Source organism: Adiantum capillus-veneris, chromosome 29 (genome assembly GCF_014529385.1).
Source record: "Adiantum capillus-veneris isolate H3 chromosome 29, ASM1452938v2, whole genome shotgun sequence".
Classification (NCBI taxonomy): Eukaryota; Viridiplantae; Streptophyta; class Polypodiopsida; order Polypodiales; family Pteridaceae; genus Adiantum; species Adiantum capillus-veneris.
In genome coordinates, this window is record NC_140959.1 from 40,760,325 (window position 1) to 40,786,106 (window position 25,782).

The 25,782-nt window shown below is 49.1% G+C and overlaps 3 protein-coding genes across 10 annotated transcripts in view; 1 reads left to right on the top strand and 2 right to left on the bottom strand.

Moving 5' to 3' along the window:
* LOC147419073 (ABC transporter C family member 2-like) overlaps positions 1-25,782 on the top strand; it is a 164,936-nt gene that overhangs the window by 87,527 nt on the left and 51,627 nt on the right. For 5 of the 8 annotated variants that reach the window (XR_015187176.1, XR_015187177.1, XR_015187179.1 and 2 more), the window contains 18 exons: positions 18,437-18,511; positions 18,605-18,712; positions 20,082-20,216; positions 20,302-20,408; positions 20,600-20,693; positions 20,805-20,972; positions 21,058-21,198; positions 21,287-21,487; positions 21,567-21,665; positions 21,763-21,915; positions 22,031-22,425; positions 22,706-22,886; positions 22,973-23,296; positions 23,442-24,195; positions 24,289-24,410; positions 24,482-24,727; positions 24,825-24,926; positions 24,998-25,307. Coding sequence is in view for 1 of the 8 variants with exons in the window: in XM_086506163.1 (XP_086362289.1) it covers positions 18,437-18,511; positions 18,605-18,712; positions 20,082-20,216; positions 20,302-20,408; positions 20,600-20,693; positions 20,805-20,972; positions 21,058-21,198; positions 21,287-21,487; positions 21,567-21,665; positions 21,763-21,915; positions 22,031-22,425; positions 22,706-22,886; positions 22,973-23,296; positions 23,442-24,195; positions 24,289-24,410; positions 24,482-24,727; positions 24,825-24,926; positions 24,998-25,082; positions 25,195-25,295 (3,591 nt within the window). In the remaining 7 variants the exon portion in view is untranslated. Of the gene's footprint in view, positions 1-518; positions 539-18,436; positions 18,512-18,604; positions 18,713-20,081; positions 20,217-20,301; positions 20,409-20,599; positions 20,694-20,804; positions 20,973-21,057; positions 21,199-21,286; positions 21,488-21,566; positions 21,666-21,762; positions 21,916-22,030; positions 22,426-22,705; positions 22,887-22,972; positions 23,297-23,441; positions 24,196-24,272; positions 24,411-24,481; positions 24,728-24,824; positions 24,927-24,997; positions 25,308-25,782 lie in introns of those variants that run through there. The other 3 variants (XM_086506163.1, XR_015187182.1, XR_015187178.1) reach the window with 3 other exon arrangements.
* On the bottom strand, positions 5,490-6,083 carry LOC147419075 (uncharacterized). The gene has a single exon (XM_086505660.1). The coding sequence runs from the start codon at positions 6,081-6,083 to the stop codon at positions 5,490-5,492; it is 594 nt and encodes a 197-aa protein (XP_086361786.1).
* Positions 7,213-8,304, bottom strand: LOC147419076 (uncharacterized). The gene is made up of 2 exons (XM_086505254.1): positions 7,708-8,304; positions 7,213-7,473 (listed from the first exon to the last, which is right to left on the bottom strand). The coding sequence occupies exons 1-2, from the start codon at positions 8,302-8,304 to the stop codon at positions 7,213-7,215; spliced, it is 858 nt and encodes a 285-aa protein (XP_086361380.1).

Sequence of the window (25,782 nt, forward strand, 5' to 3'; positions counted from 1 at the left end):
CCTCCCCCTCTCCTCGCCCCTACTCACCCCTCCTCGCCCCTACCCACCCCCTCTCTCCCTCCTCGCCTCTATCCACTCCCCCTCGCCCCTACCCACACCCTACTCGCCCCTACCCACCCCGTCCCTCTCTCCTCGCCCCTACCCACACCCCCTCGCCCCTACCCACCTTCCCTCCTTCCTCGCCCCTACTCACTCCCCCTCGCCCTACCTACCCCCTCCCTTCCCCCTCATCCCTACCCACCCTCTATTCCTACCCCGCAATGTTCACCCTCCCTCCCCCCCGCCCCTACTCACCCCCCCCTCGCCCTACCTACCCCCTCCCTTCCCCCTCATCCCTACCTACCCTCTATTCAACCCCTCACCCTTACCACTTACTCTCATCCCTACCCCGCAATGTTCAATGAAAATTGGCTTTAGTGTATTTTCTAAGGACAAAAAATTAAAAATTTCAGGACAGTTGGAGCGTCGCTTGGAAGAAATTGGCTAAATTCTAGGGGCCTTCTTCGGTTTTTGCTCTCTGTCAGCCTATGTCACTGTGGTAGGTTTCCTACTTTTTCCTCATATTCAGCAAATACATACATTTTATCATTTCTTCTCCACAGAGCTCCAGTTGGGTTAATTGCATTTTTCCTGCTAGTTTCAATATTCTCTGCTAGTTTCAGTGGTCTCTACTAGTTTCAATGTTTTCTCTAGTTTCAGTGTTTTCTCTCACTAGGACGGTGAGTGGACTTGTGGAGGACAACCTATATCAGGGCTTCAATGTCATTGGCACAGGATAGGCAGTTGGTTGTAGTTGGGTTGGAGTTCACAATGAACCGACTCTCGCCTGGGTAGTGACATGTGGCAAGTGATACGGATAGTGGCCCTAGTGGACACCGTGGCTTGATCACCACCACCGCAGTTTGGAGATAGGCTTAGCTGGATTGGGATATTTGCTAGCTGCTGGTGACTCTTTAGGAGATACATATGTGTGGTTGGTTCTAGTCGTCGAACAGTCTATCATCATCTTCATCATCTACTTTGTATGGTAGAGTTTAGTGTCTCGAGTCTGGAGTTCATGCACAACACTTCTGCACCACCCCTACGCACATTTGAGCCTCGACACCCCCATTGTACTCGTGAGTTCTGGGCTTGGAGCTAAGGGTGCTACCATGCTAGAGTCTGTATTGGGTCATTTGAGTTAGTCGAGTCCCATGCTGTTCAGGTTCTATTGTTGAGCCGTTGTGTTTGCTCTGTTATGTCAACAGTGTTTTCATGCTATTGAAGTGAGATTTCACGCACATTGCACTGAGGAGCACCCAGTGTAGAGAGCACTACACATTATCTCCATTGCAGGCGCTCTTATTTTTGGCACGCCCCGTGGGCCTGAAGTCTCACTCCGTTGAGCCTATAGGCCGAGGATCTAGCTGGTTTAAGCTTTTGCTTGTGTTGATTTGCTAGTCTCGATTCCTTTGGTCTAGCTTCCCCTAAGCTTTTGCCTATGTGGGTCTGCTAGTCTCGAATGCTCTGGTCCAGCTTCCCCTCGACCAGCTTGGTCTAGTCCAGCTTAGTCCTCGACCAGCTGGTCTAGTCCAGCTTAGTTCTCAACCAGTTGGTCTAGTCTCTCGTCGTGGTCTAGTCACTCTTCCTGGTCTAATTGTCTCTCATCCAGGTCTAGCCAAGTGTTCTAGTCTCTCGCCTTGGTCTAGTGAAGTTTGGACCAATGTTCAGTAAGTTAACGGTCTTCGTGCCCAAAGCTTAGGTGGGCTTCTGATTACTGCATGACACATACCAGGCAATCCAAAGATCGACAAAGTCTAGTAGTGAGCCCTCTAAAGTACTACCATTGGAAGCGCCAACCCTTTGTACCTAGTAGAAGTCCACCAGCCCCGTTACCCCTACCCTCCTACGCAGCTACCTCACTCCCTCAATTAGTTCTTCACCCTCAAGGTCACCTTCCCGAGTACAGTCCTCACGCACTGCATTACAACAACTTCTTGAGCAACAGACTCAGGAGCAGATAGCCAAGGAGGAGATGACAAGCGTTCTGGCTAAGGTGAACATCAAATTCCCGACTTTGAAAGGTCTCTCCTGAGAGGATGCAGATGACCATGGTAGGAGATTTGTATCCCTCTGCAAGGGTCGTGGCCTCAACAGAGAGAACGCCTACGTAGTACTTTTCCCATCAACCTTGGATGGCTTGGCACATAAATGGTACAGTAATTTGTAGAAAACCACTTTATGACTTTGGCCACCTTATGAAAGTAGATTTGTGAAGCTTTCAGACCAGGGGACTTCCAAGAGAAGGTTCTGGATGAGTTGGCCAACCTGATGCTCCAGCCAAATGAGACTTTTGCAGAACTCATGACCAGAACAAAGCCTCTAGTCGCCAAGCTTCCCCACCAGCCAGGCGAATTTATGGTTAAGAAGTGGGTAGAGAAAGCTCTACCTAAGTCTCCTCAACGAAAACTCCGAGAGAGTCTCAGACTGGAAGCCACTTTCCTCAACGACTCTCCTCAGGTAGAGACTGCCTCTTTACCTTGGAAATTCCATTTGACCCCTTGACCTCTTTACGTAGGGTATTCGAAGCTCTAAAGCTACAACGAGCTCTCTAGGAGGAGATATCCTTCTCTCTTAGACAGGAGAGCCTCCACATCACGAGGCTTTGGACCAGATCAAGCGCGAGCTAGAATAGCTCAAGTCTCAGCAGGAGACTAAGGCTATGGTCTGGTGTAGCTCATGTCGCTCTCCATGGCACCCTCCACATGAATGCCCCCTTCGGGTTTATTGCCACTTCTGTGAGAAGTCTGGACATGAGGACAAGGATTGCTACTACCGAAAGGGATTGCGGCAAATAAATCAAAGTCTTGGTTCTGCTCTTGAACAAGGATTAGCACCTGCATCCAACATGGTTTCCCCATATGGCCATCCAAACCACATGCCTCCTTTGCTGACAAACCCTCCTATGCAAGGTATGCAGAGCACTTTTCCATTTGAGAGCTTTTATCATGTGAATGCTCCCTTAGCCCCTTAAAGGTTCTATACCTACACCTCCGCTTCCATGCACCAGGAGCAAGGACCACGTCGCCCTTGGACTCGCCCATCCAATCGCCCCATTTTGTGCTACGGATGCGTGGAATACACCTACACCTCCGCTTCCATGCACTAGCAGCAAGGACCACCTCGCCCTTGGACTCACCCATCCAATTGCCCCATTTTGTGCTACGGATGCATGGAATATGGACATAACCAAAGCAAATCCCCCTTGCCAAAAGGGTCCCCTCCATGCTGTCATTGCCCTAAGGCTAAGGATCACTAGAGTAAGGATAGTCCCAAACTTCGCGCATCAACGTCCTATAACCCAAGTCAAAGCCAAAATCAATTTACCTTTCCCAAGATCAATGTGATAGCAATTAGCACCATCCCTCAGCGGGCACCTTGTGCCCATGTGGTTGCCCCTTACGATAAGCTGCGGTTGGTTGAGGAGCCCACAAGTGTCCTCACTCGGGCCTAGAGACCATGGCTGACACACTAAAGCATTGCATGATTGAGGAAATGACGCAATGTGGATACATACTCGTGGCTCCCCAATGCAATCCATTCACCTTAAGGAGGCATGGATCCCGTAGTGTAGCATAGTTCTTTGTTAATGGAAACCAACCCTGAATTAGAACAATCTACTCCACCTGACAGGTCATACGAAGATGTGTGTAGCGCAGATAATGTGTCGTGCTCTCTACAGTGTGGGTGCCCCTCAGTGCAATGTGCGTGACAATCTCACTCAACCAATGGAAACTCACTCAAACTGAATGAAACACAGGAACAATGGATAACAACAGAACAACAGAGACACAACATTGGACCAGAACATGTGGACTCGACTATCTCAAAGAACCATGTACAGACTCTGGCGTGGCAGCACACTCAGCTCCAGCCCAGGACTCACAGGTACAAATGGGGGTGTCGAGGCTCAGATGTGCAGGGATGGTGAAGTAGTGCTCTGTGCATAGACTCACTGCTCTCCCGCACGATGCTGGACCAAAGGTGAAGAAGATGATACCAATGACCAACCACTACCACTCATATGTAACACCATAAAGGGCCACTAACGGCTCATAAATGTCAACCATGTGGTGACCTGGCCACGATGTCCACTAGACCACCGTCGGTACCCTGCCACTGCCACGTGTCACTCCCAGCCCAGAGGGTCCGTCCAGTGTGAACCAGACCAAGTGTAACCAACTGTCCGACTGTCTGTCCTGTGAAGTGACAACTGTAGCCCTGCTACAGGTTGCCCGCCACAAGACCGCTCACCGTCTCGGTGAGAGGAATACTGAAAAAACTGTGAAAGAAAACCACTAGGTACTGCCTCCGTACAGTTCTTGAAGTAGGTGCTAGGCCCAACCATGACCTTACATGCCTCAAAAGTGGAGTAAAACACTGCCCTGTTTGCAACGCCTTAAGCAAACTCAAAATTACTTCTTCATGCCCTCGATCCTTCTGCTTCAGATATTCTGAGCTCACCTCAATCAAGTCACCATAAAGGTCCAATCCTGCTTCAATGCATTGACATGTCTCTCCATCCAGAGAACCTTTGAACCTTTGAACTCTGAAGTACCCTCCCCCAGACTGGCAGAGCTGTTATGTCTGCTCTGCCTTTTATAGGCTGAAGACATACTGAGGCTCCTCGCCTGGTTAGCAAGACCTGCCTTTCTTGGAAATGTAAGCTCACTTACATCTCTGCTGCTTTGAATTTCTTGTGGAAGGGCTGTTCCGGGAGGCAGACCTCTAGAGAACCGAGTGGGGGTCCGAGATGCACTTGGTGTTGCTGAGCTTTGGTCACTGTCTCTTTCGTGGCAAGGAGAGAAAGGAGGGAAATGCTCAGAACAAAAGGCACTGTGTTGCCTGTGCCTACTACACGAGAACGCTCGACCAACAGGTAGAAACTTTGCAACCTCGAGAGCAAGAAGTGCACGTAGCATTTGAAACAAAAAGAAAAGAGCCAGCACAAACTCGTAGCATGCAGAGATTAGGCCAGAAATCCTCCATGGATTTCTGCCATTCATGGGGTGTGGATATATCAATAAAATGTCACAATACAAGAAAAACCCCAACGTGGGAAATATCAGCTCAGCTCAGCGAGGGGAAAGGGGGAGGGTAGGGGCGAGGGGAGTGGGCTGAGGCGGGACAGGGTGGATAGGGGCGAGCCTTGAGGTAGGGGCGAGAGGGTTGGGCTGGGGCGAATCCTAACTGGGCTGGGGCGAGACAATTGGATAGGGGCGAATCCAGTTAGGTAGGGGCGAATCCAGGTAGATTGGATAGGGGCGAGCCAAATTGGGCTGGGGCGAGACCAGTGGATAGGGGCGAGAGGGGGTGGGCTGGGGCGAGAGGGTGATCTAGACTAGTGGCTAATTAGCATGAAAGGAAAACCAGGTTCAAACACTTGAACAGGCATTCCATCACACAACTAAAAGGACCTTGGTTTGAAGCTTCTACTTGCTAAAACATGATCAAATACTGACCAAACGATATTTGAATGTAGCTATCTGGTGTAGTGTGTATGAAGGCATGTCTTCAATTCGATTTACCGACTCCATTGCCAGCTCATGTTCAAGCTGCCCACGTGTAGCCTTCATCACTACATTGAACTCCGTGTATGAAGCACGCATGGCAAGCCACAAAGTATCCATAACTTTGAATGCCACACAATACAGCAACTCGAAGGCCATCTCGTCTTCAGCAAGAATTCTCAAGAAACAAACTGCAGCCCAAGACCTCGGCTTTCCTGACCAAAGGTCAAGCATTTGAATCAGCATAAAGGTGATGTTCACACCAGCAACTGCGAACGGATACTCCCACGTTGCTCTTCTACCTCCTTTCTTGTACAACAGCTGTTGAAATGTTTTCGGGTATCGTTTTGAGAAGAACAACAAATTCTCGAGAGAGATAAATCCTCCACCCCTGAAATCTGTGGATGGGTCGGTCCCTTGCCGCCCCATATCTTTCCATTGACTGGAAACAAAGCCATTCAAGTGTGAGTTGGGAAAAGCAGCAGACCATAAATCCTTCAATACCTCACACAAGATGAAGAGGAAAGACTTCATAGACTTCAATTGCGTGTAGAGACTGTTTTTGATAGCTGTCGTTCTGATCGCTTCCACAAAGGGAGCATCTGAGTGATCAATCTCTGTGACCTTTACACTTGCCATTGGCTGAGGTGGCTCATTGGGCTCAGCTACTGTAAGAACTTTGGAAGATGGAGGTGGGGTATTCTCAGGCAAAGAGTGAACAGATACCCCATAACAAGGCATAGATTGGGTAGCTTCCAACCACTCTAGCAGGTCTTCATCTGACCCATCCGGCGGAGTAGGCTTTTCCAGTTCGGGATTGGACTCCATGGACAGGGAACTATGATGCACCACCGGATCCATTCCACCTTCAAGGCGAATTGGTTGCATTGGGGAGCCATGGGTTCGTATCCACATTGCATCGTTTCCCCAATCATGTAGTGCTTTCGTGTGTCGTAGCCATGGTCTGCCAATGAGCAATGGGAAGCCGCCTTCTACCTGGGGAAGGCGAACCACCGCAAAATCCAAGCTGAATGTGTAATCTTGAACCTGCAGAGGCACCTTTTCTACAATGCCCAAGGGGTAGACAGTCCTCTGGTCGGCCAAAGTCATTGTGAATGGGGCAGGCCTAGTGGGCTGGAGACCCAATGCCAACATAGTGAATTCAGGCATCAGGTTGATACCCGACCCACCATCTACTATGACCCATGAGAATTCGCGGCTCATAATAGAAACGGCTAGACGCGGACTCCTGTAATTAGTAAGTGAAGCTTCGGGATAGGATATCATGTAGGATTTGGAGGGCTGCACTGGGAGGTGCCCGCCACTAGACCTTGCACCAGGGTACAGAGATTGAACGATGGGCAAGGGTGTCACTTCGAAAATTTGCATCCAGTCGAAGCATGTCATACAATGACACTTGCTGAAAGGTATTCTTCAATATAGTCTCTGCTGTAGGTTTTTCTCTTGGGATTAGTGTCTTCTCAGTTTCCTTGATCTTTTGTAAGTCAGCAACTGCTTCTAAGAAAGCCCCATCAATATCGGAGAGCATAGTAAAAGATCCTTTCTTAGCACTAGGGGATGGCATGTCAGCTGCTGGAGGAGGTGTAGGCATTGGGGAGGAAAGGGCTGTACCTACTGGAAGATTGAGGCCGAGGGCTGCCCTCTAAGCTCGTGTGAGGACACCAGCTGGCTCCTCTACCAGCTGCAACTTGTCTTGAGAGGCAATCATATGGGCAGAAAGTGGTGGCTTGGGGTTGGTACTAACTGCTATCAAATTGATCTTGGGAAAGGTGAATTCAGGTTGGCTCTGACTTTGGCTCGCAGAGATAGAGGCGCGTTGTTTTGGACAATCCTTAGTGTAGTGATCCTGAGCCTCAGGGCAAAGTTGGCACGGAGGAGAGCCTTCTGGCAGAGGGCATTTACTCTGATAATGCCCATACTCTCCACATCTGTAGCATAAAATGGGCCGATTGGAGGGACGGAACGGTGGACGAGGTGGTTGTTGCATGGAGTTTGAGGGTGACGTGTAGAAGCTCTGAGGGGTTGAGGGAGCATTAGCATGATAAAAACTGGGAGATGCGAAGTTGTTGTGCATACCTTGCATAGGAGGTGTTGTCAGCAGAGGTGGCATAGGGTGTTGATGACCATAGGGTGAAACCATGTTGGATGTAGGTGTCAACCCTTGTTGAAGGTTGCGGGCGAGGCTCTGTTGTAGTTGCCGCATTCCCTTCAGATAATAGCACTCTTTGTCATCATGGCTAGGCTTCTCGCAGAAATGGCAGTAAGCTCGAAGTGGGCAGTCCTGAGAAGGATGCCCTGGAGATCGACATGAGCTACACCATACCATAGCCTTAGTCTCCTGTTGAGACCGAAGCTCTTCTAGCTCTCTTTTAAGTTGATCATAAGCCTCTTGATGTGGGGGCTTCTCCTGTCTAAGAGAGAAGGATCTCTCTTCCTGAAGGGCCCGCTGTAACTTTAGGGCTTCCAATTCCCTGCGTAAAGAAGTCAAGGGGTCTGATGGACTGTCCACGAGTACAGGGGCAGTCTCTACCTGAGGAGAGTCAGTGAACAGCTTCCTAGCTCCCTCTATTCTAGTAGCAGCAGCAACAAAGTCCTCCAGACTGGCTTCAGGACGGAGACTTTCTCTGAGCTTTTGTTGAGAAGTCTTAGGCAGAGCCTTCTCTACCCACTTCTTCACCATAAATTCTCTTGGTTGCTGAGGCAGCTTGGCGACCAGGGACTTTGTTCTAGTCATGAGCTCGGCAAATGTCTCCTTGGGCTGGAGCAACAGGTTGGCCAACTCATCTATAATCTTTTCTTGATAATCCCCTTGTCGGAAAGCTTCACAGAACTGCTGTCTTAACATAGTCCAAGTAGCAAAGTGGTTTTTAGCAAACTGACTGTACCATTTATCTGCAAGACCATCCAAGGTGGACGGAAAGAGCACAAGGTAGGCGTCTTCTCTATTGAGGCCACGACCTCTGCAAAGAGAAACAAACCTCCGAGCATGGTCATCAGCATCCTCTGTGGAGAGACCCTTGAAATTAGGGAACTTGATGTTCACCTTGGCCAGAACACTTGTGAGCTCCTCCATGGCCTCTTGCTCACTAGCTTGCTGTAACAAAATGGGGGAGAGCCTTACCGGAGAAGGTGACCTGGAGGATGTAGAACCGGTTGAAGGAATGGAGGGAGCTGTATGTGTAGGTATGGGTGATGGTGTTAATATACTTCTACTGGGTACCAAAGGTTGGCGTCGTCTGTGGTAGTACTTCTGGGGGCTCAGTAGTGCGCTTTGACGCTCTAATGTGTCATGCAGTAACCACCACCCCAACCAAGCTTTGGGCAAGAAGACCTTCATCTGGTTGAATAGTGGACTAGACTCTACTAGACCAGGCGAGTGACTAGACCAACTGGCCTGGACCAGGACGAGAAGGACCAAACCAGGGACGAGGAGGACTAGACAAGGACGAGGACTGGGTGGACCAGGGCGAGAGAGGACTAGACGAGCAAGGTGAGAGACTAGACCAGCTAGATTAAGCTGGCTAGGGTGAAACTGGACCAGACCAGCACAGGCGAGACGAAGAAAAACCAGCTAGCTGCTTTACTTGTACTCAACAGAGAGTAAGACTTCAGTTGAGGTCCCACCGTGATCGCCAAAATGAGAGCACCTGTAGCGCGGATAATGTGTCGTGCTCTCTACAGTGTGGGTGCCCCTCAGTGCAATGTGCGTGACAATCTCACTCAACCAATGGAAACTCACTCAAACAGAATGAAACACAGAAACAATCGATAACAACAGAACAACAGAGACACAACAGTGGACTAGAACATGTGGACTCGACTATCTCAAAGAACCATGTACAGACTCTGGCGTGGCAGCACACTCAGCTCCAGCCCAGGACTCACAGGTACAAATGGGGGTGTCGAGGCTCAGATGTGCAGGGATGGTGAAGCAGTGCTCTGTGCATAGACTCGCTGCTCTCCCGCACGATGCTGGACCAAAGGTGAAGAAGATGATACCAATGGGCATATCTACGCTTCCGCATTGTACTATTCTGGTGGGGACATTTATTGGAAGGAAGAACCAATGACTTGCATAGCAGTTACAAGGTAATATTGTTTAATATCATTTCCCTGGAGGAAGCGGATTCGAGCTCGCTGCTGCTGTTGCGCTACCCACTCGCCATCGCAACCTCCCCTTGCCCCTCCCCCCCTTGCCCTCGCGCGCCACCGCTGCCCATTCCCCCCTTGCCCTTGCCGCCCGCACCTGCTGCGCGTACGCCAGCGCGCTGCCCAGCCTACCCGCAGCCCTTTGCCCGCCCTACCCACCTGCTCGCCAGCTTTCCCCCACTCCCGCCTGCCGCCCCGTTTTCTGCCTCAGCCCCCCAGCCCCACCTCCCAATCCTTCCTCACGACGGCCATCCTGCTCGTCGGGCCTCGCCAGTACCAGTGACGGGTTCGGTCCTGCATAAGCTTCGTTTTTCGACTACGTTTCTCCGCCCCTCCCCCACAGCAGCAGACACAAATGGAGGCTCCAGCTTCGCCACAGAGGGACTCTGATGAAGCCCCCTCGCCCGACCCCGCTGAGCCCACCATTCGACTTGCTCTCTCGCCTACAGAGCAAGCGAGCCTTGCCGCAGAGGTAGAGAGATTGTAGGCGACTTCGGTCATCTGCAAGGTTCTCGGCACTCGACCTAGCAGAGGAGGGCTGCGAGACCTTCTCCAGGCCCGCCTTCTCTCAGAGGTGGGCAAGATCTTGGATGTCCAGATTCTCGGACGGGGGTACTACCAGATTGAGTTCGAGACTTCGGAGATGGCTTCCAAGATCATTGCTATGAGTCCACTGGCCATCCGAGCATCACGTGCCCACTTTCGACAGTGGCGACATGGTTTTGACCCGACTTCGGATGTGCTAGTAGAGGAGGCAGACATCCCCATCTCAGTCTGCTTTCCGGGTTTACGGAGGGAGTACCTTCCACTTCTCTCCAGGATTGGCTCCGCCATCGGGACAGTCCTGGAGACACCTCGTACGGCAGCATCAGTAGCTGCCAAGGCGGCTGGCATCCCTTCAGTTCGAGTTTTGGTCAGAGATACCCACACGCTCCCGAAGGTCATCCTTTTGCCTCGGGTGAGTGGGGGTTGGTTTCGACAGAGTGTGGAGTACTCGGGTCTCCCGAACCAGTGCTTCATTTGCAGACAGATGGGCCACCTAGCGAAGGCTTGTCCACGGAGGAGACCACGACCTGCACCCCAGCCTCAGCCCCAACCTGCCAAGGCTGGGCCGCAGCCACAGCCAGCGACACAGAGTACAGATTCAGCGCCACCCTCCGAGCCTGGGGCTCCAACGGAGGAGGGGTGGCAGCAGGCCCGTGGCCGTCGACGCCAGGGGCCACAGCGTCAGCCTGGCACTCAGAGTGGCCCCCAGGTGCCTACTCAGCAGCAGTGGGTTCCCACGGGGAACCGCTTTGGGCCTCTTGAGCAGGAGGAGCCTCCTTCGCCAGCCTCCACCTCCGCTTCACCCTCGCCAGCCGCTCCGCCTTCCGATCTCCCCTCCTCCTCCTCATGCCCTCCCCCGCCCTCTGCTACCGCTCACCCCCCACCTCGCCCCCCCCATGTCTCTGCCGCCCCACCCCGCTTCTCCTCTCCCCCGCCCCCCCCCCCCAGCCCCTTCTCCCCCCCCTCCTGCTTCAGTACCTCAGTCGGCTCAGGAGACTGGACCCTCACCGGCGGCTAGGAGATCTCTTGGCAGCGCCTTTGCCACGAGCCGCCTAGCGAGAGAGGGTTAGCCCTTCATGCGGCCCCCTCTGCAGATTCAGACATCTTCTCTTGCAGCTATCCCGCGTGGTTTGACGAGCATTGACCTCCGACGCCGCTGGGATTTCTTCGATTACGGGTTTACTCGTTTTCTTGGCGACTCCGCAGCAGACCACGAGGCAGCCTGCTTCAGAGTCCACGCTTTGTTCCTCGCCGCTAGGGGGACAGAGGCCTTGGACTCAGCAGTTGGTTTCTCCTTCCCCCTCTGTGGCAGGACTGAGACAGAGTGGTCCCTCGACTCAGTGGTGGGATGGTTGCATACACAGGTTCTCGAGTTCTCTCACCACATGGGAGAACTTGGCATTACAGATTTGTTGCAGACGTTGTGGCCACTGGCCAAGTTTGCGGTGACACCCCCAGACTCAGCAGGATGTAGACACATTGTGGTGTACTTTTTTGTTGATACGCAGTGTTTGCCTTGCTATGTATTCATTCATGAGGACTCCTGGACAGAGGAGGTTGCTTTACGCACGGCTCGCTCTGCTTGGGCTTGGACCAGGCACTCACTGCAGTCTCGCCTATCTAGAGGACGCTCGGATGCAGATTACTCCCCATCCAAGCCTGCTTCGAAGATAGCTCGTCTTGCTGCTGCGGCAGCATCTGTTCTCTCTCGCTCCCCATGAGGATCGTCTCGTGGAACGTGCAGGGACTAGGTGGGCCCCAGTTTCAGCGACAGCGGGGCCGATTGCGTCAGGAGCTTCAGCGTTGCCTTGTGGGAGGAGAGATTGATCTCCTTATGCTTCAGGAGCACCATTTGTCTGAGAGCCGCATTCGGCGATGTGGTCAGATTTTGCGTGGACGCTATGATACCTTTTGGTCAGCTGCTTTTGGACCTGGAGGCATCCAGGGTGGGGTATGTATGACTATTGCGGACTCACTACAGCAGGCCATTGTGGGCAAAGGGATTATTGTACCAGGCAGGGCTCAGTGGATTACTATGCAGGTTCAGGGTAGCCTTGTGGGTTTCCTGAACATCTATGCGCCCAATGTGGCGAGTGCTCGTGCAGAGTTTTGGTCACAGATTGTTGAGTCTTTGCCACAGGTTGACCAGTGGTGTGTAGGAGGGGACTTCAACATGTTGGAGGACCCTTCCGACAGGATCGGAGGCAGCCATGCTACTGTGCATGGAGTCGAGTTAGCAGCTTGGGAGAGGTTTTGTATGACGCTGAGGGTCTCGGATACATGGCAGCATTCTGGCTTTGTGAGGCCTCCAGAGTCCTGCCTTCTCTAGATCGGACCGCAGAGTGGGAGGAGTGAATCTATCGCGCATAGATCGCTTCTACACTAGTGACCACTTCAGTGACTTGGGGGGATCAGTGGGCATCCTGGCAGGGACATCCTTCTCGGACCATGCACCAGTGATTCTCACAGTGGCAGATAGGCAGAGGAGTGGGAGCACGATGCTTCGCATCCCAGAGCGGGTCTTGTTGGACTCAGCACTCAGAGAGAGGGTCGAGGCTCTATGGACAGAGGGCATGGACAGCCAGGCTCCACCTGCAGACAGAGTGGCCTCAGGCCTAGCTCAGCTTAGCCACTTCTTTCTCCAGGAGTCTCTGGCTCGACGGGCTGCAGCGAAAGAGGAGGAGCAATGTCTTAGACGAGGCATTGCTTCACTACAGAGGATGCAGGAGCAGCATCCAGACAGTCCATGGTTGGAGGAGCAGTTACAGCAGGCTCGACAGGAGCTTGCTTGCACAGAGGAGAGGCTCCATGAGTTTGCCTTTCATCGACAGGCATCTCAGTGGACTCAGGTGGGTGACAGGGTGACAGGTGGTTTTTTTGAGACAGTGGGACCTCGGCACTCGCATGCCAAGGTCAATCAGTTGAGGAGACCCGATGGGTCAGTTGTTTGTGAGCCTGAGGATATGCGTGCAGTCGCTACTGACTTTTACCGTGAGCTACTGTCGGCTGAGCCCGAGTCAGAGAGACAGGATGTATGTAGGGAGCAGGTTTGGGCACAGATGCCCTGTCTTGTGACTCAGGAGATGCGGCAGAGGCTTGAGTTACCTCTTCAGCTTGAGGAGTTGCACACGGCTCTTAGGGCCCTCCCTCGTGGTAGCTGTCCAGGTGAGGATGGGCTGACTCCCAGCTTCTTCTTGGAGTACTGGGACCTGCTTGGCCCAGATCTTTGTAGTGCCTTTCAGTACATTCTGCCCACAGGAGTGATGCCGGATAGCATGAGTGAGGGCCTGATTTACCTCATTCCAAAGGAGGGTGGCTCCTTGGATGAGATTCGACAGTGGCGCCCCATCACCATTCTCAACTCAGCCTACAAAATTCTTGCCAAGGCTCTGAGTTTGAGGATTCAGCCACTTTTGGAGAGCCTTATACATGGGACTCAGACAGGTTTTGTCAAGGAACGCAGTATCCTTGACAACATCATCACTTTTTGGGAGGCTTCTGCCCTTGCACGGCTCCGTGGGGAGGACCTTGTAATTCTTCTTCTCGATTTTGAGAAGGCATACGACAGAGTCGACTGGGACTTTCTAGAGGGCACGCTACGCAGGATGGGCTTCTCAGAGGCTTGGATCAGAGGGGTGTCAGCTTTGTACAGACAGGCTCACAGTCAGGTGCTTTTGGCAGGAGGTAGAGGTGAGCGCTTCATGCTCACACGATCGGTCAGACAGGGTTGTCCTCTTGCCCCCTTTCTCTTTCTGCTCTATGCGGAGGCGATGAGCAGATTTTTGGTGTCACAGCAGGTTGGTTTGAGGGGCTTAGCACTCCCTCTACGGGGAGATGAGCTTCTGGACGCTGAGTTTGCCGACGACTCAGCCTTGTACTTAGAGGGCCAGGAGGCCAATTTACACAGATGTGGGCAGGCTTTGGAGACCTTCTGCTGTGCATCGGGCGCACTGATCAACTGGAGAAAGACAGTGGCTTTCTCGGTTGGTAGTGCTCCTGTGCCAGATTGGATGCCAGGAGAGGGTTTTAGGTGGATTCCTCCAGGGACTGCAGTTCGGTACTTGGGTTGTCAGGTTGGTTTGGATTTGTCCCCCGAGCAGCAGATTGCTCCTCTTCTCCTGTCCATCAGGAGAAAGCTGTTACATTGGAGCTCAGCCCGACTTTCGCTGGCTGGTAGAGTAGTAGTTGCCAACCAGGTGTTGTTGGCGACTATGTGGTACATCACTTCTTGCTGGATCTTCTCGAGTTCTTGCATCAGCCAGGTACAGAGGTTGATCAGGAACTTCCTTTGGTCAGGTCGCGACACTCAGATTGCCCGAGCCAAGGTGGCTTGGTCGGTCATCACACTTCCTTGTTCTCAAGGAGGGCTTGGGATCATTGATCCGGCACAGCAGAGCAGAGCCCTTCTTGGGAAGTTCGTCGTCAGAGGACTTCTTCCAGGCGAGGAGCCCTGGAAGGAGTTCTTGTTGCAGAGGCTTCGTGCCAGGGTGCCTCATACAGGATGCCCTTGGCAACCTTCGACCAGATGGATCTTTACAGAGTTGCGTCGAGTTGGTTTGAGCAGGAGACTGGAGGACCGATTCGCTGTGAGTCTGCTTCGTTCTTGGGAGCTATTACGGCGTGGCCTAGAGCAGAGACAGCCGACGTGCACGGAGGAGCGCCTACGGCAGCCCCTCGTCTGGAACCCCATGGTTAGCACTCAGTGAGGCCACTTGGTTGGGAGTAGGCCTCATGTTTCTTGGGGTCCCATGGCAGCAGGTCCAGCGCGCTCTCTAGGTGACTGGCTAGAGTTCACAGGTTTGTCAGAGGAGGTGCAGGTTGTCCAGCTACAGGGCATGAGAGGGGTTCAGAGCATGTGTCAGGACATCTCAGAGTTAGTTCCAGCTGACTGGCTCACGCCTCTCGAGCCAGTGGCACCCCGGTGGATGGGAGCCTTCACACGACTGGAGGTTCTCATTTCAGTCAGGGCTTGCTCAGAGACTGTCCCAGCCCTGTTCTTCGAGCTTCAGGGTGGGGGAGGACTACAGAGAGTTGCAGTAGAGGCCCCGCAGGTAGCAGAGTGTTGTTTCCAGAGGATCCGAGTTGTGGGCATCTGTGGGAGGACTTGTGTCATAGACCCTGACCCAGCAGCTCTTGAGACAAGACACTGGAGGCTATGGGCTTGGGAGTGCTGTCCACTGGCACGTGTACAGTGGGATCCTGGTGAGTGGCTATGGAGGGACCCATTCTCTTCTGCAGACTGCCTAGGAGTCCCTTTCTTTCAGTACACTGTTCGGCTTGGACGTCATATACTTGCAGCACAGAGTGAGGCCCGCCCCGCTGCAGCACGGCATTGGCAGGAGGAGGGTCTCACAGTTGAGTTCTTGGCAGCTTTTTGGCAGAGGCTGTGGGACTCCAGATAGCCGAGGCGCGTCACCTTGTTCCAGTGGTTGGTTGCACACAGAGCCACAGCAGTAGGGAGCTGGCTTGTACATAGTGGTCTCTCGGCCGCATGTACAGCCTGTGACCAGTTGGTGGAGAGTCAGCGTCACTGTCTTTGGGACTGTCCCTCGGCCGAGCAGGTGTGGCTACGAGTTCTTCGGCTGATGCCTGCCCTCTCCACGGCTCGACAGTACACTTGGGGGGCAGCGGCTTGGTCCACCCTCACGGGCCCGGCACTTCAGTTTGAGCTATCTTCCACCAGCAGGATGATAGTGATACAGGGGGGTCGACCTACACTCCAGCCTGCTACAGACCTTACTCCACAGGAGTGGAGCAGTGAGAGAGCGGAGTGTTGGGAGCTCATCAGCGGCCTAGCTCTCTGGTTCATCTGGCGGGCCCGTTGTTTCCGCATCTTTGAGGCTCGCCTTGTACCACCAGCAGAGACTGTTCGTGACTTTTGGCTAGAGCTGATCCATACTCTCAGAGGACAGCTTGAGGGACTACAGGGCAGCTCCGACCGCATGCGGGAGCGCCGCGAGGCTTTCCTTCGACTCTGGCGCCCTGGGCCGTTCTACTCCATGGTCCAGGGGGTGCTCAGATGGCACTACTGTCCACCTGTGTGGCTTTTCCTTCCTCCCATCTCTTGATTTAACCCCATTGTACATATGCTGTTTTTTCATTGGGAGAGTCTCCCCACCATGCTTGTTGTAGCCCTCTCTTGCAGAGGTGGATGTAGCCCTATGGGCAGTTTTCATTAACTAATAGAAGGATCTTTTTCTAAAAAAAAAAGATGATACCAATGACCAACCGCTACCACTCATATGTAACACCATAAAGGGCCACTAACGGCTCATAAATGTCAACCATGTGGTGACCTGGCCACGATGTCCACTAGACCACCGTCGGTACCCTGCCACTGCCACGTGTCACTCCCAGCCCAGAGTGTCCGTCCAGTGTGAACCAGACCAAGTGTAACCAACTGTCCAACTGTCTGTCTTGTGAAGTGACAACCGTAGCCCTGCTACAATGTGCTGGAGTGGTTGGAAACTACCAAGTCTATGACTTGTTATGGGGTCTTTATTGAATCTCTGTCTGAGGATACTGACGTTTCTACTGTAACTGAATCTAGGAGGCCACCTGATCCAGCAGAAAGTGTGCCACTTCAGCCAATAGCGAGTGTGAAGGTCACAAAGGTTGTGGAAGCCTTTGGACTTGGTGATAAGCCACCAGAGCCAGCACCCAGTGTGGAGGTCGCAGAGGCTTCGGAAGCCTTCGGACTTGGTGAGCCGATCCCTTATCCGTCACCACCCCTCCTCTCCCCTCGCCCCTACCCACCCTCCCTCCCCCTCTGCTTGCCCCTACTCACCCCCCTCGTCTTTACCCACCCCCTCCCTCCCCCCTCGCCTCTACCCACCCTCTAATCAACCCCTCGCCCTTACCACCTCCTCTCATCCCTTGCCCCGCAATGTTCACTGAAAACCGGCTTTAGTGTATTTTCTAAGGACAAAATTTAAAATTCAAGGCCAGTTGGAGGGTCGCCTCGAAGAAAACTGGCTAAATTTGGAGGGCCTTCTTCGGTTTTTGCTCTCTATCAGCCCATCTCAATGTGGCAAGTTGCCTACTTCCTCCTCATATTCTGCAAATACATACATTTCATGATTTCTTCTCCACAGAGCTCCAGTCGGGTTGATTGCATTTTTTCTTCTTGTTTCAATATTCTCTGCTAGTTTCAATGGTCTCTACTAGTTTCAGTGTTCTCTCTCACTGGGACGGTGAGTGGTCTTGTGGCGGGCAACCTATAGCAGGGCTACAGTGTCACTGGCACAGGATAGGCAGTTGGTTGCAGTTGGGCTGGAGTTTATAGTGGACATACTCTCGCCTGGGCAGTGACACGTGGCAAGTGATACGGATGGTGGCCCTAGTGGACACCATTGCCAGATCACCACCACCGCAGTTTGGAGATGGGCTTATCTGGATTTGGATATTTGCTAGCAGTTGCTGACTATAGGAGATACATATGTGTGGTTGGTTCTAGTCGTCGAACAGTCTATCATCATCATCATCATCATCTATATGGTCGAGTTTTGCGTCTCAAGTCTGGAGTTCATGCACAACACATCTGCACCACCCCTGTGCACACATGAGCCTCGACACCCCCATTGCACCTGTGAGTTCTGGGCTTGGAGCTTACTGTGCTGCCATGCTGGAGTCTGTACTGGCTCATTTGAGTTAGTCGAGTCCCATGATGTTCAAGTTCTACTGTTGAGTCGCTGTGCTTGCTATATTATTCATTGTCTACAGTGTTTTCATGCTGTTGGAGTGATATTTCACGCACATTGCACTGAGGAGCACCCACTGTAGATAGCATGATACATTATCTCCGCTACTGGATTTGAGGTGCACATCGAAATTAATGCCTCATGGATGCTAGATCAGTATATATCTGCTAGGTAGGTCATGGGTAAAGTAAATGATGTGCTGCTGTTTAATTGATGGGAGGAGGTGGTCTAACCTGGGTGGATGTACATGGGATCCGCTCCAGCAAGGCATGGGGGGATATTGAAGGATCTACCACTGACTGTGCTAACTAGTTCTGCACATTAGAAGCTTCAGAGTTTACATTGTTGTCATGTTCTTCTTTGATAAGATACATACACCGCCTTGCAAATTCCTGCATTTTTTTGTACCTTGCTATGACAGTGATACTCTCTTAATTCACACATGGAGCTGAGTTGAGAATGTAATTTCAGATGTTTGGCGTTCTTTGTGAAGGACAGTTTTACCAAAATGTTCTACGAGTTGGTTTTAGGACCCGTGCAACACTGGTATGGAGTTTTATTGTTTACAATTCACACATTGGCTAGATTAAATGTCTACTATTTCTCAAACTTTGGCCACCTGCTGGAGTTTTTTTCAAGGTTGCAGCCATCTTTCGTAAATCATTACGGATAACTCAGGAAGGTCGGAAAGGTTTTACATCCGGAAAAATTATGAACCTCATGACTTCAGATGCAGAGGCACTGCAAGTAATGTGACATTCCTTATATGGCTACGGCTGTTGTTTATCAAGAATTTTGGATCACATCACAGTGTTTCTTGTTTTTCTTTGGCTATCTTGGATGCGCACACACTTTATTTAAATCGATCAAGGTGATGTTATCATCTTGGTTATTTGTGTTGATGGTCTCTTGACACTATAGGGATCTGGAACTCTATGTCACAAGTTTGATTAGTCTAGTGTTTTCTGAAGGACTTCAATGTATTAAAGCATAGATTTCTGTGGTTTGTTGGTAATCAACGCATTCATTTGTAGTCATCATTACCTTCATGCGTTTGCTAAGATCAACTGAACTTGCTTTTTTTAAACTTTTACTTACATTTCCCCAAATACGTAACAGAGAAGCTTCTGAAGAAGCTCAAAAAGAACCTGGCTGCCTTCTTGCTTGAATAGTCTCTGGCCATTCATGCCAGATTGTCTGGTACCCCCAGCCTTCATTGAGTGGCACTATGCCCTCCACCGATTAATGTAGCCTATTGGTCTTGTTTTGCAATTAGTGCATCTGTTGAAGTCTTCCTTTTGGCAGCCAGCCATTCTTTAAGTAAAGAGGTTGAAGGTGCTCTATCCTCCACTGCTTAAAGGACTGGTATAGAGAGGATTCTGATTTAAGTGGTCACCTCCACTTTTAGGCTCAGCAAATGCTGAAATCAAATATTTTATCACATCTGATCTCTTATAGCCCAGGCAGGCCTGTTTTTGGGCCCATGCTTAAGCCATCTGTTTCATCTGGTAGTCAACCTGTTTAGTTGTAGGATTGTTTGAGTGGGCCGTTTGTAAAGCCTCTCGAGCAAATGCTTTGAGAAGTTGCAAACCTCTGTTATTTGAGGGCAGTCAGATCAAAGCTCAAAATAATGGAAGAACTGACAGGCTTGAATCCTCCACTGCTTAAAGGACTGGTATAGAGAGGATTCTGATTTAAGTGGTCACCTCCACTTTTAGGCTCAGCAAATGCTGAAATCAAATATTTTATCACATCTGATCTCTTATAGCCCAGGCAGGCCTGTTTTTGGGCCCATGCTTAAGCCATCTGTTTCATCTGGTAGTCAACCTGTTTAGTTGTAGGATTGTTTGAGTGGGCCGTTTGTAAAGCCTCTCGAGCAAGTGCTTTGAGAAGTTGCGAACCTCTGTAATTTGAGGGCAGTCAGATCAAAGCTCAAAATAATGGAAGAACTGACTGGCAAGACTCTTTTTCAAGCTACAATAGCTTTGTTCGCAGAATTTGGTTAACTGCAACTTGTCTGAACTCAGTAAAGACTGAACATTTTAATGTCTTTGTACATCTGCACATCAAATATTGAATGGTTGAGTATAATGTCGTTATGTGTTTATATCTTCAGCAAATTTGCGGGCAACTACATGGCTTGTGGTCTGCCCCCATACGCATTGTGGTTTGTATATATTTGTTGCACAAGCAAATTGGAAAGTCTTCTTTAGCAGGTGCTTCAGTGCTGTTGTTGTTGTTCCCCTTACAGGTATTATTTATTGTGCAAATAAATATTTTCACTACTATATTTTAGAGACTACGCTTTATTTACTGATTGTTCAATTTGGCACCAGACATTCATGATAAATAGAATGCGTAGATGCACCAGAGAAGGTCTGCAGCATGCTGACAAGCGAATCAGTCTCATGGCCGAAATACTTGCAGCTATGGATATTGTTAAGTAAGAGTTAAATTTTCCAACAATTTCACAAGCTTCATCTCTTCCCTCATGGAACTGATTCTAAGGAAGACTCAAATTTTGTTGTGCAAATGATATTAATAACATTCTGCAGCTTGATAGTTCCTCTTTATGCTATAGCTACAATAGACATGATGAGAACTAAAGACTTACCTTCTCTTGGCTGCTTACAGATGTTATGCTTGGGAGAACAGCTTCAATGGGAAAGTTTTAGACATCCGTAATGATGAGCTAGGCCGGTTTAGGAGCGCAATGACTTTTACCTCTGTATGTTCAAAGCTGATTTTCTTAATTTCATGTATGCTTGCTTGTGTTAGTTGAAACTTGAAAGGCAAGTGGCTCTTCTGCAGATAAAAAATATCCTTCTTTCTTTTACAGATCAACACTTTCCTTTTGAATAGTATTCCTGTCTTAGTGACAGTAATTGCATTTGGGATGTATAGCTTAAGTGGTGGTGATTTGACACCAGCAAAAGCTTTTACTTCCCTTTCACTTTTTGCAGTGCTTAGAGCTCCACTCAATATGCTTCCAAATTTAATCACCCAGGTAGTGCTTTGTCAAGTATGGAAATTGCAGACTGATTTTTGCTTTTTTGAGTGTCTGCAACTTTTGCCCTTTTGAATATGATCAGATTACAAATGCCAAGGTCTCGATACAACGATTACAAAGTTTTTTACTTGCTGATGACCGTATTTTGCAACCGAATCCCCCTGCTAGTAACTTCCACCCTGCCATTCTTATTCGAAATGGAAACTTTGTGTGGGACAAGAAGGTGCTCTCTTCTTACTCTAACCGTCTGCCAGACTGACGGAAAGTTAACATTCCTTCCTTATGAGGAATTACCCTGTATCTATCTTCAGGCAGAGCACAACACTCTCAGGAATGTCAATATAAAGATAGCTGCTGGAAGCTTGGTTGCAATTGTTGGAGGGACAGGGGAAGGAAAGTCTTCTCTAGTTTCAGCTATTTTGGGGGAAATGTCTTCTGTTGGCAACAGTGAGGTGGGTCTAAGAGGAAAAGTTGCTTACGTGTCTCAAGTCTCTTGGATTTTCAACGGAACTGTGAGTATTGCATGCAACATAGAAGTTTTTCAAACCTGGAGTGAAGCACATCTATGCTAAGATCTCTTTTGTTTGGTAGGTTCGCAACAATATCTTGTTTGGTTTGGCCTATGATCCTGTGCGTTATAGAAGAGCCATCCATGTTAGTTCCTTGGAGCACGATCTTGAGCTGTGGCCAGTGAGTTTTATAATTTATGCTACTTTTTAGGTTTATCATAATTATTATATTTTGAGTCAAAGGGCTTATGGTTTCGACCTGACCATTTATCTATGAGGGAGGAGACCTTGCTGAAATAGGTGAGCGAGGTGTCAATATTAGTGGTGGTCAAAAGCAACGAATTTCAATTGCACGGGCAGTTTATGCAGATGCGGATGTGTTTATTTTTGATGATCCACTCAGTGCACTGGATGCACATGTTGCAAGCCAGGTATATTTACATGATTGCAGGCTATCTTATAATGTGGTTTTTAGCTGGTCAAGAACAAGCGTATGTTGTTTATTGGATCAATAAATGTGGTAATTGGCTGTGCAACTGCGTGTAGGTTTTTGACTTGTGCATTCAGGAGGAATTGTCAAAGAAAACAAGAGTACTGGTTACTAATCAACTCCATTTTCTCTCACACGTTGACAACATATTTTTGGTCCATGGAGGTGAGATTAAAGAGCAGGGAACTTACAAAGAGCTGATTGAAACAGGCCCTGTTTTCAAACAGCTAATGGAAAATTCTGGGAAGATGGAAGAAGGTCCGAAAATAAACAGCCATCTTCAGCATTTTGAAACTTCTGCTCCTCCAAATGTAAAGCCGTACAATGAGTCTGAGGAAAGAAATAGAGTGGCCTATCCAATAGATATACTGAAGAAGAGAGAAGGAAAGTCTACATTAGTCAGATCAGAGGAGCGTGAGACGGGCATTATAAGCTGGAGTGTGTTAAACAGGTATTTCTGATAAGACTGGGTGTCTAGAATGCATCACTCCACCATTTGCAGTAGCCAAGGTGCCTTTTGTAAAGAAATAAGCACCACTTTTTGGAAAACTCGCATTGTTTCATTGTTTTTGGTTTGGAAAAACAGGTCTCTATGTAAACTAGAAGTTTAATTTGTACCAGTCTAGGCTTGTGTTGTGGTTGACAGATTCAACTCAGATGTGGCTGTCACAAGCCCATTTCAGTTCTTTCCTTCTGGAGCGTAGAGGCTTATGGTCTTTATTTAACTTCAGGTATCAAGAGGCGCTGGGCGGTTGCTGGGTGGTCTGTGTCTTTTACGTTTGCTATGTGTTGGTCGAAGCATCACGAGCTTCAAGCAGTGCATGGCTTTCTGTGTGGACCGGTCCTGCTTCTAGCAAAGTTTATGGAGCATTCTTCTATACGGGGGTTTATGCACTTTTTTCCTTACTTCAGGTGTGACTCTTTTTCCAACCAATGAGTGACGTCAGGGTATCAGAGCTTTTTGACCCGTCTTTTGAGACCTGCCTATTTTGTTGCAGATTTTTACTACGTTATCTAATTCACTCTTGATTATATCAAGAAGTTTCTTGGCTGCTCAGTGCTTGCATAACAATATGCTGTCAGCCATTCTTCGAGCTCCAATGACTTTTTTCAATTCAAACCCAATTGGGCGAATTATTAACCGTTTTGCAAAGGACACTGCAGATATTGATCGTAGCCTTGCCAGCTCGGCAAATATGTTTCTTGGCTCTATGTTTCAGTTATGCTCAACATTTGTGATGATTGGAGTAGTCAGTACAGCCTCTTTATGGGCAATCTTACCTCTGCTTATTGTGTTCTATACTATCTACTTGTACTACCAGGTGATGTGAAGTAGCAGGAGCATAATTTTTACTGGTTAATTTAATCGACAGAGCCCTTCAATAATCTGTTGGGTTTTTTCTTTGCAAAATCTATTGACATTATGAAAAGTGTTCAAGCTGCTCTAAGACTTGTCTGTTGCACCAGAGCACTGCTCGTGAGGTGAAGCGCCTTGATTCAATCTCGCGATCTCCGGTGTATGCACAGTTTGGAGAAGCTCTAAATGGTCTGGTAACTATCCGAGCATACAAAGCTCATGATAGAATGGCAAAAACCAATGGAAACACGATGAATAATAGCCTTAGATTTACTCTTGTGAATGTGAGCTCAAATAGGTGGCTTTCTATTCGTCTTGAATGTTTGGGAGGCCTGATGATTTGGATGACTGCAACTTTTGCCGTCCTGGCCAATCAGAGTGCAAATCAAGCTACTTTTGCAGCTCAAATGGGTCTTCTTTTATCGTATGCCTTGAATATAACTAGTCTCATGACAACAACATTGCGTCAAGCAAGTGTAGGAGAGAATAGTTTCAATGCTGTGGAAAGAGTTGGGAAATATATTGACATAACACCGGAAGCGCCGCTCATCATGGAGAGCAACAGGCCTCCTCCAGGCTGGCCTTCAGCAGGATATATTGAATTCAAGAATGTGGTGATGCGCTATCGTTATGATCTTCCTCCAGTTCTTAGTGGCCTTTCTGCAAGAATTCAACCAAATGAAAAAGTTGGTATAGTGGGGCGTACTGGAGCTGGAAAGTCCAGCATGTTCAACACACTTTTCCGCATTGTGGAACCAGAAAGTGGCCAGATTCTCATAGATGCTTATAATATATCAAAGCTTGGTCTTAATGATCTTCGAAGGTCTCTCAGTATTATCCCACAAATGCCTGTGCTCTTTTCAGGTAATGGGGTACTCTGCATCAGAAAGACATTACTTTGAATTTCCTAACACATCTTTTATGGACAAATTTTGACCCAGATAATCATGTCAACAGGGACAGTTCGATTTAACCTGGATCCTTTTGAAGAGCATTGTGATGTTGACCTTTGGGAGGCATTAGACAGAGCGCATTTGAAAGATGTGATTAAAAAATATGCATTAGGACTTGACACCGAGGTTACATAGCAGTATTTGTTTTATTGATTCTAGCTCTGATCTGATGTATTGATGTAGATTGATGCGTGTAGGTCACTGAGAATGGGGAGAACTTCAGTGTTGGGCAGAGACAATTAATTAGCCTTGCGAGGGCCCTAGTAAGGAGATCCAAAGTCTTGGTGTTAGATGAGGCAACTGCTTCTGTTGACGTGCAAACAGATGCTCTTATACAGAAAACAATCAGAGAGGAATTTCAATCATGCACAATGCTGATTATTGCTCATCGGCTAAACACAATAATCGATTGTGACCGGATTATGGTTTTGGATGCTGGTCAGGTAGATTGTCTCTCTGCCAAAAACGAGAATGGTGTCCTGTTATCTTTCCGTCTTCCTAAAATCATTCAGCCATTTAACTCCAAGACTTTTTGCCCAGGTCAAAGAGATAGATACACCAAAAAAGCTTCTTTTAAATAACTGCAGCTTGTTTTCCAAAATGGTGGAGAGCACAGGACCTGCTAATGCACAATATTTGAGAGTAAGAATCCCCATTCTAGACAGCATTTCTCTACTCTGTTAGTAATACTAAAGAGTTCATTGTTTGCATAGGACATTACAATGGGCGAGACAAATCTCAAGTTGGACATTGACAAACAAGCAGAAGAAAAGAGGACCTCAGAAACCTCCAAAAATCGTAGGCATAGGACTATAACTATGGCATTAATGACGTCACAACAAGATCTCCAAGCATTTGCTGCAAGGGGTATGGCTGGTGGTATTTTAACAAGGACCAGTGATGCTGCCAGGGTGTTGCAAGAGGTATTGCGAGGTCAGCATGACGATGAGATTGAAGATGAACTATTACAACAAGAACTGCCCACAGGAGGCTGGTGGTCTGCTTTGCTGAGAGCTCTGCAAGGTCTCTCTCTCTCTCTCTCTCTCTCTCTCTCTCTCTCTCTCTCTCTCTCTCACTCTCTCTCATGTCATCCCCAACCTCACCTATGGCAACAAGCAAACTCAAATATATGCTTCACTCCAAACGAATTTCCATCATTGAATTGGAAATGAAAGCATGGAGAAAAGAGATGGAAGATTGGAGGAACGCGAAGACCGTTTTCCTCCGAGAAAATGAAGAAAAGGAGAAGAGGTGGAAGGACGAGAAGGATCATCTTCTCAACAAGATCGCCACGTTGGAGAATAGCATTTTGGACCTCCACAAAGAAGTGTTGGAAACACGATCAAAAAATGGGCTTGAAGAGGGGGAATTTCAGCCCTCTTTGAGGGAAGAAATTGACAACATCAATGAGGAGAAGAAGTCATGGGCCGCGGTCATATCCGAAACGCAAAAGAAAGTAGAGGAGGCCGAAAAATGGATTGAGGTTGCCAAGAAAGGG

Excerpts from the sequence above, each read along its gene's own strand:
- LOC147419075 (XM_086505660.1), bottom strand. The coding sequence starts at position 6,083 with ATGAAGTCTTTCCTCTTCATCTTGTGTGAGGTATTGAAGGATTTATGG.
- LOC147419076 (XM_086505254.1), bottom strand. The coding sequence starts at position 8,304 with ATGACTAGAACAAAGTCCCTGGTCGCCAAGCTGCCTCAGCAACCAAGA. Across the intron at positions 7,474-7,707 it reads TGACACCTACATCCAACATG|AGTAAATGCCCTCTGCCAGA; the intron begins GTTTCACCCTAT and ends GGGCATTATCAG.